This window comes from Chionomys nivalis, chromosome 1 (assembly GCF_950005125.1).
Source record: "Chionomys nivalis chromosome 1, mChiNiv1.1, whole genome shotgun sequence".
Classification (NCBI taxonomy): Eukaryota; Metazoa; Chordata; class Mammalia; order Rodentia; family Cricetidae; genus Chionomys; species Chionomys nivalis.
Genome location: NC_080086.1, coordinates 179,875,516 through 179,889,118, shown reverse-complemented (window position 1 = coordinate 179,889,118; position 13,603 = coordinate 179,875,516). Strand labels below are relative to the sequence as shown.

Genomic DNA, 13,603 nt, shown 5'->3' with positions numbered 1-13,603 from the left:
GATGTGCTAGGCATCATAAGCACCACAGAACTAATGGAAAATACACAGTATATGAGGAAATCGAATATCTGTAGATATAGATATTATCTGTAGATATTATATATTATATAATCCACATATATATTATCTACATGCATAGATATTATACACTACCAGGGCTTAGAAAGCATTCCTCACAGACAGGAAGAGTTGACCATCTACATAATTCTCCATATATTTATGTAGAAATCTTTAGAATTATGAATGACAGTCGGTCTTTTAAAAAGAGGCTAGTCACAATGTCCATGTCTTGTCTCCAATCAAAACATGCCCACATAGGGTTGCATACTAGAGCTAGCTTTGCCCACTATTGTGTTTTAGTGGTTCTGAACATACCAAGTAACAGTCCAAAATTGAAACACTCATCCTCTCCCTCCCTTTTTTGAAAGGTTTTGTGGAGCCCAGAGTTAGCCACTTATCAGATACTTTAAGAACAATTACAAAGCTTGGGGCAAGGGTACTGCTTTATCTTTAAAAAATCATTAACAGGCTTTCGAGTTGTTTTGTGTCAAACAGACCCTCCAAAGAAACTACAGGGAAAAACACAGTAGCACACTCTGTCCCATCTTTTTAAGGGAGATGAAGTTTGCTGTGGCAAATAGCAAATGATCCGCCAGGAGGGATTCCCATTCCTCATTTTCCAAATACGCAATGCATAGAAAAGCATTACTTTGAACTGAGTGCGTCCAGGAGTGTGTCCACCTCTATATCTCATGAGGAGTGATAATATATATATAGTATATATATGTATATATATATACTATATATATTATATGTATGTATATATATATGTAAATATAGAGGATTTTCTTCAACAAAAGACCCTTGCTTTCTTTGCTGTGGAAGACACTGCTTTAGGGATGCTCGCAAGGGCTCTCCTTACTTGCTACAAGTAAGAGAATTTGCTTCGCTCTCATTGCAGAGCTGTGCTTCTCAGCTGTGTCCTCATAAACAACCCAGCCATGTGTCCTGTTCCTGGTGTGCCTACTTCATCTAATCTCCTGCGACACTGCTTGTTGTTCCTAGAGTCCCACTGACATGTGCTTCAGAGCAGGAAGCAGCCCAACTATGCTTCTCTGAACTTCAGCTTAGCAGAATCCCTGGTAGATAAGATCTTTCACAAATATTTATTAATTAACATTCAATATTGAAGAACTAATGAAGTGTCTATTTTATACCAAGTACTTAAGGTCAAGACAGAAACACCCCTCCCTATCATTTGGGAGAATCCGTTCCAGCAGGAGAGAGAACAACCATAAACATCAGAAAATAAATGACTGTGAGTCTCTCAAAACAAAGTAACAAACTAGAGAGGAAAGAGATTTCTGAAGAATGGGTTTTGAAACCAAACGAGTCAGAAGTCAGTCTTCAGGAAGGTAGGGGGAGATGGGTGACTATAAAATGCTCCCAGGAGGTCAGGTCAGACTATCACTATGTCTCCAGCATGCAGGAACATTATATTCTTTGGTCCCCTGATAATGGTGATGCAGCAAAAAACAAAAAATAAAACTACCACCAACAGAACTTCATTTTGATGACACATAGTCCTTACTTGTGTGGTAATTCAGGGCATCCTTCAACAGGAGCAGCTGAAGACTTCACAGGGGTCAGGAGACTTTTAGCATCCTGGCGCGTTAGCAGACGAGGGGTGTTTTGCTCCCAGTAGATCCCATTAATTAAACAAGTTGTATATGGTGCAATCTGTGAAGCAAGTTCCATGTTCAATACAAGAGGATGGAGCTTATTTTAATATCAGGCACTGAAAGAAAACTTCATTAGAGCAAAGCCCATGGCAGATCGTCAGTGGTGCCTTCATGATCACCTGACATTTTCTGAGGAAAAAGATAATACCCACCTACCATTCACTGTAGAATTACTCCATGATAAGAAATGGATCAATTAATACATTTATATTTTATTCTACAATATGTTGCATAGCTAGAAAAAAAATAAAATAGCAAAGAACCAAGTGAACCAGAACTCTCTTTCCATTTCAAATCCCATAGAGTATAACTCCAATCACACCCAACTTCTCTGAACCCTATTGCTCTTACTTGCCAGATGGGGATAACAGTCCTCCAAAGAATGCCCTGGGGATTAATCAGAGAGTCTCTCTGGGGAACTGCTTACACAAACACATGTACATGCACATGTGCAAGGGGGTCACCGTCAGTTTCAGTACGTATCTGCATCTAGTCACTAATATTTATGGTCAGGATAAAATTAGGGAGAGAAAACCAACTAGGGGGCTCATCATTAGAAAGACTATCTCCTACTGTTAATATAGTATTCCTTATTTGCCTATTGCTCTTTGTCTAGCAGAGTGATCAGCCCATAATCATGTAAGTACAAGTAATATTACATGGACTGAGCAGTTTATATTTACATATTTAGCCCCATATATATATATACACATATATATATATAAATACATAGACAGCGTGAGAGAGACAGATACATAAAGAGACAGACATAGAAAAGAGGCCATGAATTTGGTCAAATCACAGTACATGGGGGGTGAGAAAAAAGGGGGCACTAAACAAATATGTGTGAAACTAAAAAAGAATGGATGGCTCTTTCCAGTCAGTACCAAGAGATAAGCATCACTTGGGACAGCTGGCAAAAGTGCCATAAGACAATGAGTAAGAGAATTTCCTACCCCGAGAAGTAGAAGAGTGAGCTGAGACATCCTGCTGCCAATACAGATTGGCCTTCGTAGTATACACACAGTCTGAGAGCGAGGAGGCAGTTAGAAGTACTGTGCCCTAAGATTGGATGTGGGGAACTTTTCCTGGGGTTCTGAGAGCGAGGAGGCAGTTAGAAGTGCTGTGCCCTAAGATTGGATGTGGGGAATTTTTCCTGGGGTTCTGAGTGAATCATTGATGTTGTCTGTAGTGTATCCAATCATGAGCCGGTCCACACCAAGACCCTGGTGAAGAACTGCATTGTGTTTATTGACAACACACGATACTGACATTGAAAGAGGCCCCCTACGCCACTGCCCCTGGCCACAAGAAGGGGGGAGGGGGGAGCTGAATCCTAAGGATGAAAACATATTTTTAAAAAAATCAAAGAAAATTCAAAAGAAATATGATGAAAGGAAAAGGAGCACCAAAATCAACCATCCTTTAGAGGAGCTGCTCCAGCAGAGCAAGCACCTTGCCTGGCGTTTTACCTTAAGACCAGGCCAGCGTGGTGGAGCAGATGGCTATGTGCTAAAAGGCAAGACTCTGGAGATCTATCTAAGGGAGATCGAATCACAGAAAGGCAAATAAACCATCACTCATAGCTCATGGAATAAATGTATTTATTGTTCTATTAAATAACTAACTAACTAAATAAATACATAAATATGTTTTTTAAAAGAAGGGATGAAATGTACTTCAACCTAAATTGTTTTTATATACCTTTTATGCTTTAAGTATCACAGGACATTCCCACAAGAAAGGGAAGAACTTCCTCCGTAACACACTATCTATACATGCTAAAATAGCAAAATTTCAGACCATAATCTAAAGGGGTTACATTTACAAACACATTTAAAATTATTTAAAGCATTTCTTTTCATAACATGTATGTGCATTTTGAGTTGGGTTTGGTTTCTAGCTTGTCAGCTTATTTTGAGGAGAGCTGTTACATGACACAGGCTGTATGTCTTAGCAGATGAAGCCTCTGTTTCCCCACCAGAGGGATTTGGTTTATATGTCATATTTTGCCCAATCAGGACAGACCTGGTGCTTATAGAGTGTTCCATTTCTCCTTTCCCACTGAAAACAATCACAAACCTTTGGCGATAGCTGGCTTCTGTGGTTGGGATACTGAGTGACGTTGGCACTACTTAAATGAAGTGGTGCTTTCAAATAGTAGCCCCTGATGCAGTCTTCAAATCATTGGGGATATATACCTTTAAGGGAATATTAGAATGCCAGTCTCTCCAATATCTTTCTTTTCTCTTCTGATCTGAGAGACTTACTCAAAACAGCTGATGTGACTACTGCCATCCCCAAACCTCAAGCAGACGCCAAAGCAGTGTGGTTGCCTGATCTTTGACTTAAACCTTTTCCAAAACTGTGTGCTTGATTAAAAATTTTCTTTTAAAAAACTTGCTCTGGATATTTTGTTGTAAACATTCAAAGCTAGCTAATTAAAAAATTATTGGTGCTAAGAGAAGAAATTGTTACTGCTACTGTGTTGGAAAATGTTTAGGAACTTTGGAGATGGCTGGTTGGCAGAAGCTGAAATTGGAAGAACAGGCAAGAACAAAATCCCAGGACAGGCTGGGGGTGTCACTTAGTGGACAAGTACTTGCCTAGCATACACAAAGCCCTAGCTTCCATCCCTGGTATGATAAATAAACTTACAAAGAATCTGTGCCTGGGCATAGCTGTGGTTTGTGCCTATGCTGCCAGGACTCAGAAGACAAGAGACAGAAAGACTGAGAGTTTGAGTACAGTGTGAAATGCAAGTGAATTCTGAACATAGGCCACAGACAAGGACCCTATCTCAGAAAAAAAGACAAATAAAAGGATGAAGAGAACAAAAGAAAGCAGGGAGTGATGAAGTGGGGATAGAAAGGAGGAAGAAGGGAGGTAAAGAAAGGAAGAGGAAAGCAAGGGGAAAAGAAAAAGAACATAGACTGATTTAGAACATTTCAGGGAAGCCCGAGAAGCCAGACAAACATTTTCTATATATAGTCTATCTATCTACAATGTACTCCAAATGAGGCAATGTACAGTGGAGCCACGGGAATGGAGACCAAAAAAAAGACCCCAGAAAGCTTAAGGCAACATACAGAGAGGAACATCAGGCAGCACGCTTCCTGGGTAAGAAAAGCTTCAGACTCCCGTGTCTAGCCTGTGATGACAGCCACAGGATAGACAGAAGTAGAACTTCCCGCATCTACAGTGGGGCCAGCGCACTGAGCGAAAGATGCAACTTGGAGTTTTAGGAAACAAAGTCTGCACATATGGGTTTGGGTCTTGCCTTTGGCTGATGACTCTTTTCTTCTTGTCTGTTCCTGACTTTTAAAATGGAATGTATCCTGTGAGGCTAATTTGCTACTGTATCTTATAAATACCCAGCTTGGCTTTTGTTTTATAGGACTTTGCATCCAATGATGTTAGACTTGAGTTCCAAGTGAGACTCTGGTAGTTGAAATTAACTGGAGTTAAGACTTTGGAACTATTAGAAATGAAATGCACGTATATTAAATGTGAGGGCATAAGTTTTATAGGGCCAGTGACATAATACCATGATTGAAATATAGTTGTCCCTTGAACTCATGTAAAGACTAACCAGCAACACCTAGAATTCATGGTATTTAGAGAGTAGAAGTTGAATGCAACTATGGTTTTAAGAGTTGGAGCCCTTGGAAAGTGATTAAATTATATTAGAGAAGAGCTTCCATGATGATTCTTCATGGTTTAACCAGAAGAAGGCAGAGGCTACATGTATAGATATGCATGACCTCCCACCATGATGTGCTGCAGCCAATGAGAATCTATGAAAGAACCTGAACCATGTTTTGTTCAAGCCTCCAAAATAGTAAACTAATAATCTCTTTTCTTCCAACTCTTAGGTCTTTAAAACTAGATAAGTTGCTCAATGGACTTATGGTTATAATTTTTGGCAACAGAAAGAATAAGCCTTTGGGGATGTTGCTCGGTGGTAAAGCCCTTGCTGAGATGTGAGAAACACTAGTTTCACTCCCTAATACTGAAAATTAAAAGTTAGGAGACATATTAAGATCAAGTCTCAAAGACCTGCATTTTTGCTAATAGTGCTAACTAATATAGGCTAACTCAGAAACAAAGCTCTCCAGAAACCGGCTTAGAAATAATGAGCACATGCATTGAGAAATAGAAAAAGACTGTGAAGCAATGAGCATCTCACTGAAGCCACCAAGACTAAGCAGAGATCACCTCAATCCCAGGTATCAGTGGGTGCCAACTACTAAGTCCAATGCATTAGAACCAAAGGACTCACAGTCAGTCTACACAGGGAACCAACAGATTAAGCTACACATTCACATTTTTTTCCCTCAGAAAACTGCTTAACTACGGTGTACCATAGCAACCAAATCAAAGCCACATACTCACATCTGTATTAAAGCGGCTAATGTAGCGCTCGGGATATTTCTCATATTCTACAGGATCATACACACCATCTGTTTTCCTGACAAGATGATGATGGCGACTTAACACCGTCCCATACACTTTCCTGTGGTCTTACAAAGAAAGAAGAAATTAGTAAAGGGACAAATGATAGTAATCTGTGGTGGTAAAATAGTAACACAAAGACTATTACAGAAGGTAAGGTCCTCCCTCACCCCTTACCTCCAGTTTTTGAAACTTCTTTTAATTCATGGGGCTCCACATACTCACAAGGTAGCTCATTAAAGACTGCCTGGGCTCCCTGTCAATAGCGCATGAGCAAAAGAGTCAAACCTCAGTAGGGACGTGGCCAACAGATTTCCTGCAAGGATTCACAGTTGCATAGATGCCCTTGCCCTGTCCTCTAACCAGAATCACAACACAAAAGCACAAAGGGGTGTCATGCTGCGAGCTTACAAACCTACTTTGGTTTCAGTTGCATTAGAAGGACTCAGCACTTTAACTGGTTCTTCAGAATAGCAACAAGAGTTTAGAAACATGGGTATAATACAATGTGCCTATTTACTTTTAGATCCACTATGGAAATTATTTTAAGTGGGAAAACGGTCTACTACAGAAGGAAAGGATCAGATGCATGCTTTACAATTTAGCACTCAGAGAGTTTCTGTTCATAAAGCTTCTGCACTAGAGACCTATTTTTTCAATTACAAGTTTCTCCAGGAGATTACAAATGCAGCCGCAACATCCCTCCAGAAGGAAGCATTAATTCCAGTCTTAATCTTCCTTAGTGTGCTGGCTGGTTTTATGGCAAACTGATACATAACTGGAGTTATCTGAAATGAGGGAACCTCACTTGAGAAGATGCCCCCTTAAAATCTGGCTATAAAGAATTTTTTTAATTAGTGCATAATGGAGGAGCGCCCAGCCCATTGTGGTGTTTCTATACCTGAGCTGATAGTCCTACGTTCTATAAGAAAGCAGGCTGAGCAAGCTAGAGGAAGGCAGGCAGTAAGTCACTCCCCTCCATGGATGGTTACTGCATCAGCTCCTGTTGCCAGGTTCCTGCCCTGTTTGAGTTCCTGTCTTGATTTTCTCTGATGATGAACAGTGATTTGGAAGTTTAAGCCAAATAAACCCTTTTCTCGCCAATTTGCTTTTGCTCATGGGGAGGAAAGGGTTTATTCTATACTTCCATAGAACTGTTCATCTCTGAAGAAAGCCAGCCTGCGTTTATATAGAATTCAGGACTGCTAGCCCAGTGATGTAAATACACACTCACAATGGACTACCCCCCTTCAACAATAACTAAGAAAATGCCTTATTTTCAGAGCAACAGAAACCCTCACTAAGATACTCAGTTACTAGCAAGATTCCAAGCAGTAAATGAAGGAACAGCTCATCACTTGAAGGGCGGTGCTTTATATCATTAACAAGGAGTTAACAAAGGAAGGGGACAGAGAAGCCATGAGGGAGGGAAGGAAGACAGAAGGGTGAAGGCACACTTCAAGCCTCTAAGACAGTGGTTCTCAATCTTCCTAATGTTGTGATCATTTACTATAGTTCTTCATGTTGTGGTGACCCCATACCTTAAAATTATTTTTGTTGTTACTTCAAAATTGTACTTTTTTGGTAGTGTCATAAACTGCAATATAAATATCTGAAATGCAGGATATTGATATATAAACGCTGTGAAAAGGTTGTTTAACTCCCAAAGGAATTATGACCCACAGGTTGAGAACCACTGCTCTAGCCGATGACATCAGCTAAAAGCAAAGACAGTGCTTGGACTAGTACTGTTCTTTGTTACAGTAAAAACATAAAACATTGACAAAAGAAATATTCCAAATTGAATGGTCATTCATTGGGTTTGAAATGCCCACAAAATGTTCAGCATTTCCGATTGCTTGAGAGAGGGGATGGGTGGTGCTACCTTTGATACGTTGCCAGTCCCCGTGAACACAAAGGTTAAGGGTCCTATTGACCTTGGCATTAAACCCAGAGATATTTCATAGCCTGCGTCGCGGACAGCTTGCACAGCCTGGCTGCTGTTCCTGTAGTTGTGAGCCATGCCAAGATGCTGAAAGCAAGCACACACACAATCCACGTCAGTGCACTATCTCAAAGGCGTTTCTGTGCTGAAAATGTGACACATTTCCAATAAAAAATAAAATCTCTCACCATAAAAGGTGTATGATGTCCCAAAGCAAGGAGCCTTAAACCCATTCCATGTAAAATATTGATCATTCCTGTCATGGAACCAGAGCGACAAAAGGACCATTAATTGAGTGCAGTTGAATAATAGTCTTACTTATCCTCACTAATAGTATCTCTCACCCCTCATCAAAGAAGTTCCTTTTCTCAGCAGATAGAGATTACTATGGAGATTGACAGTTGTTCAAACTTCAGAAAATAAGTGAGCTAGCTTTGAATGATACATCTGTAGTGTAAACCCTACACCTAAGGAAGGATGACAGAAAACTTTTAAGTACACAGTAAGGACAGGTTGTCTGCTGCTAACTAGCATCTCCTAGACACATGACAGAAAAGCTGTACTCATAAAGTATCAATCATATGGTTGCTGAAACAAGACCTGCACAGTGACATGCACCAGGTGACATGCCAATATGTATGAGAAGAGTTTCATAAGGGCCCACTCCTAAATGAAGAAGTATAGGGAACCAATTAATGCTGAGAAAAGGAGAATGAATTTTCTCCAGGAATAAGCTCCCAGATAGGCTATTCAATCCCAAGGGGTCAGCCCTAAATGCATGTCCATACAAGCAATGCTAAATTGACTCAGCCAGGTGTGTGTGCATGTGTAATAATAATAATTTAAGAAGAGGTCATAAAATTGAGAGGGAGGGTGGGGATCATAGAAGGGGTAGAAGAAAGGGGGAGAGGTGGAAATGATATAAATCTAGCACTCATGAACGAAATTCACAAAAATAAAAAAAATTAAAGTAAATTTTTTGAGTTTTTCTGTGTAGCCCACATTGGCCTCATATTCATGACAATCCTCCTGCCTCAAGCTTCTGAGTGCCAGTCTGCCACAACAAGAACTATTGCATTAAAAATAAAATTCCTTTTATAAAATATTTTCCTTTTCTTATGAGTTGAGTTTACTTAATACTGCAGAGCCAATTTTTCCTTGCAGTTGTTTCAGCCATTTGTGTCTTCTAAAGGTTTGTCTAATTCATAAGTTTGTCAAGCTCACTAGCCTTAGTACATTTTTTGCTGTTCTTTCAATGTTTGCAGAAGAGATTGCAGTGTTCTCTCTTAAGTTTCTTTTTTTTTTACATTTATTTATTTATTTATTTATTTATTTATTATGTTTACAATATTCCATCTGTGTGTATGCCTGCAGGCCAGAAGTGGGCACCAGACCCCATTACAGATGGTTGTGAGCCACCATGTGGTTGCTGGGAATTGAACTCAGGACCTTTGGAAGAACAGGCAATGCTCTTAACCTCTGAGCCATCTCTCCAGCCCCTCTCTTAAGTTTCTTCCCTCTGCATAGTGCTATCTCCCCTTTTTTACTTTATCTATTTAGATTTCTTTTTAATATTTATTTATTTATTTGTACAATATTCTGTCTGCGTGTATGTCTGCAGGCCAGAAGAGGGCACCAGACCCCATTACATATGGTTGTGAGCCACCATGCGGTTTCTGGGAATTGAACTCAGGACCTTTGGAAGAGCAGGCAATGCTCTTAACCTCTAAGCCATCTCTCCAGCTCCCTATTTAGATTTTTTTAAACTTTATTGATAGCAGGGCTTTACATGTGCCTACCATTCCTTCCTCCTTACTTGTTTAATTAGGTTTTACTCGGCCGGCAAGTCCCAGCTTCAGATGTACTGTCTCAAGGTCAACCCCCCAGCAGCTATTTCCAACTCAGTGCTCTTCCTCTAGCAAGTAGTACCGACACTATAGTTCCCGATTACCTTGCCTTCATGACTTTTTAAAGAATAAAAACCACATCCTATTCACAGATATGGTGTTACTCCTGAATCAATTAGCATATTTCTGGCCTGTTCATTTTCCCTAGAGAAAAGAACGGTCACCTGGATGAGTCCAAAATGGCCTGGAATAGTAGTCAATACAGCTCAACCCTCACTTGGTAAAGAAGTTCATCCCCCAGATTTTCTGCTTATGGTGTCTCATTACCAAACATAACTTTGTTTCTTCACAGAATCACTTGGAAAGCTAAAACCTATTTTTAGGCATTAACCTTTTGCCTGCTTTCTTTTTTTTCTTGGTGTTTTTGTCTTAGCAGTAAACATAGGAAAGAGGAACACACCTGCACTGCTGGGACACACTTAGAAGGTTACATGAGCCCTGCCATACCTACCTGCCACACCCGCCCACTGTCCAAACGCCACTATCCGAGACCCTCTGTGATCCACCATTTTCTCATAATCAATTAGTCGAATTTCCTGAAGAAAATAAAAAAAAAAAAAGAAACTGTTGCGAGCAGGTAAATTCAGCTCAAATTCAATATATTAGTATGCCACATATAAAGAAATAAAAATTTTATATTTTTCCCTCTTAGGAAATACATGTTGACTAACTAACCCATTAACAGGAGGTGCACCATTAAATGTTTTGAAAATGCTTGATCACAGACCAGCTGTAATTAGGGCTATAAGAATGAACTTCTTGTTAAACACATCCTTTGAAGTGAGGTAAGAAAATAAACTGAGGCAAAGGTCCCCCAACCTGTCCAAAACCATTTGAAATATGCCTATGTCCCTACTTATTGTCAGTCTTCTGGTACCAAAGAAAACACATCCTTCCTAAGATGAATCACTGTGTACAAGTAAATTCTTGCTCATTCCAAATCCTTCCTAGTCAGTCTTCTTGAACTAATTCCTCTTTTTTTTTTTTTTGGAATATTCTTCCTGTCCATTGCTCTTCAGTTATTTAAACTATTCTTTTAACCTAAAAAATAACAACAATATTATCCCAACATTCTCTCTTTCCATCTCTCTCCTCTCCATTTTACTCCTCCTTTCTGTCCCTCTTTTCTTGATCTTTGACAAATATAAATTCTTTCTCTTTCTTCAAAGACCTTTCCTCTCCCAAGAAAGCCCCTTTAATGTAGGATGTGGGATGTCCTTCTGGATATGGGTTGTTTTTATTGGTTAATGAATAAAACTGCTTTGGCCTATGGCAGGGCAGAAAATGGCCAGGCTCTGGAAGGAATATATATATATATATATATATATATATATATATATATATATAGAGAGAGAGAGAGAGAGAGAGAGTAGGCAGAGTGAAAGAGACACCATGTCGCTGCTGAAGAACACAAACGCTGGATCCTTACCAGTAAGCCACAGACTCATGTTGATAAACAGATTAATAGAAAAGCATTAATTTAAGATGTAGAAGTTAGTTAATAAGAAGCCTGAGCTAATAGGCCAAGCAGTGTTGTAATTAATATAGTTTCTGTGTGATTATTCGGCTCTGGGTTGCCAGGAAACGAATAAGCAGCCTCTGCTTACAAACTGATGCCCAATGTGGGACAACCACATCCACATAAAATCTGAGAAATCTTGGGAAGTAATTCAAGACACAAAAGAACACCCAAAAAAGTTAAACATAGCTTCTTAGCAGCATTTTCTCAGGTGGGCTCTGTTTGCTAAGGGCAAGTATGTCTCATTTAAGAGAGGATTCCTGACTCAGTTTTAGCTGCAAAAACCTTCAGCTCTTTTAACAGGCTTCTCCACCAAACACTTAAATGGTGTTTATGAATCACCAACAGCATACTTCTTGGTGGTGGCATGGACCTTGGAACACTATAGATTTGTAGCAATAAACATGGCTCCCACCAATACCTCTGCCATGAAGTTAGACTCTCCACAAGCCGAGGAATGGAGTGGATCCAGTCATCAGAGACACGGCTTTAAACCTATCCAAATCACTTAGCAACTTAAAGATTCATGTGGTCATAAAAAGAGATATGCAGTAAAGATAGATTCAGACCAAAAAAAAATCTCTAAATAGTTTACCATGTGTTTAAAAATATGTGTAGGCTTGGGAGGAAAAAGAAAAAGGATAAAGTAATTTTTTAAAAAATGAAAGAGGGTAGTTGGGTGTAGTGGCACACACCTTTATTCCCAGTACTTGGGAGGCAGAGGCAGGTGGATCTCTATGAGTTCAAGGACAGCCTGGTCTACAGAGTGAATTCAGGAACAGCCAAAGATGAACAGAGAAACCCTGTCTCAATAAACCAAAAATTAAAAAGAAAAAATAGAGTTTAAAATAAAGCCACATATAGATGGAAAATACACAGAGAATCTGGATACTGGATGTTATTGTGTTGTCTTTGAATTGTTTGATGGCTGAGGAAGGAGCAATAGCTGCTAAAAGGCATTTGATTGTAAATGCTTCTGGATTAATCCAACATATACATATTTTGAAAATGCCTTGACTTTAAAATCTACAAGAGCTAGTTCCAGGACAGGCTCCAAAACCACAGAGAAACCCTGTCTCGAAAAAAACAAAAAAAAAATATAAAATAAAATTAAATTAAATTAAAGTCAAAAGATACGTTACTTTGGAGAAGAGATTTTGGTTTTGTTTCCACAGGAAATGAGAGGCTGTGGATTTATTCTTGGCTAAGAAAGTAAGTTTTGATCAAGGAAGACCCTCTGAAAAATCTGATAGGAGTGCATGGCCCAGATGATCCAACATTTCAGAGGATGTCTCTTGGAGTTTCCTCTAAGTTCTACATCCAGAACAGCCTCAAGACTGCTGGCTGAGATGATCAAGCCTCACAGAATACTCCAGTCAGGACTTGACCATAATCCTGAATTTTCTTTAGGTCCCAATAAGATTATCAGTGCCCCCAATAAGCAGGAAGTAGCCTAGAAAACTGCACCCACATTCCCCCAAACTAGATTATGTATGTTGGGCTTTGTTTAGAGTATTGGTTACAAGTTGTTATGGATAATGGTCAGGAAGAAAGCTAAACAAAGGAGATTAGATTTAGAGTTCCTACTTTGAAAATAAAGGGGGAGAAGCACTTTGGGACAATGGTCTTGTACCCTGTAAAGATTTGTCACTTGTATTAGTTTAATAAAACACTGATTGGCCAGTAGACAGGCAGAAAGTACAGGTGGGGCATCCAGAGTAGGAGAATTCTGGGAAGAGGAAAGGCTCAGTATGCAGTCCTTACCAAGACACAAAGGACACAAAATGAGAATGTCTCACTGATATAAGGTACCAAGCCACATGGCTATTACAGACAAAAATTATGGGTTAATTTAAGATGTAAGGGTTAGTTAATAAGAAGCCTGAGATAATAAGCCAACCAGTTTATTATTATTGTAGGCCTCTGTGTATAACTTTGGAACTAAATGACTATGGGATTGGGTGGGACATCAACCTCTATCAACAAATGGGTTCTTAAAAGCCATATTATACTTACACAATACTTTTATCTCGTC

General features: G+C 39.4%; 1 protein-coding gene and 1 pseudogene across 2 annotated transcripts in view; one reads left to right on the top strand and one right to left on the bottom strand.

Moving 5' to 3' along the window:
* Aass (aminoadipate-semialdehyde synthase) overlaps window positions 1-13,603 on the bottom strand; it is a 61,997-nt gene that overhangs the window by 34,880 nt on the left and 13,514 nt on the right. Inside the window, exons 4-9 of one of the 2 annotated variants that reach the window (XM_057788229.1) lie at window positions 10,501-10,585; window positions 8,331-8,398; window positions 8,083-8,229; window positions 6,375-6,453; window positions 6,138-6,265; window positions 1,592-1,740 (exon numbers count right to left, since the gene is read on the bottom strand). In XM_057788229.1, coding sequence (XP_057644212.1) covers window positions 1,592-1,740; window positions 6,138-6,265; window positions 6,375-6,453; window positions 8,083-8,229; window positions 8,331-8,398; window positions 10,501-10,585 — 656 coding nt within the window. The remainder of the gene's footprint in view (window positions 1-1,591; window positions 1,741-6,137; window positions 6,266-6,374; window positions 6,454-8,082; window positions 8,230-8,330; window positions 8,399-10,500; window positions 10,586-13,603) is intronic. The other variant, XM_057788230.1, reaches the window with a different exon arrangement.
* Window positions 2,609-3,314, top strand: LOC130877592 (40S ribosomal protein S8-like; annotated as a pseudogene).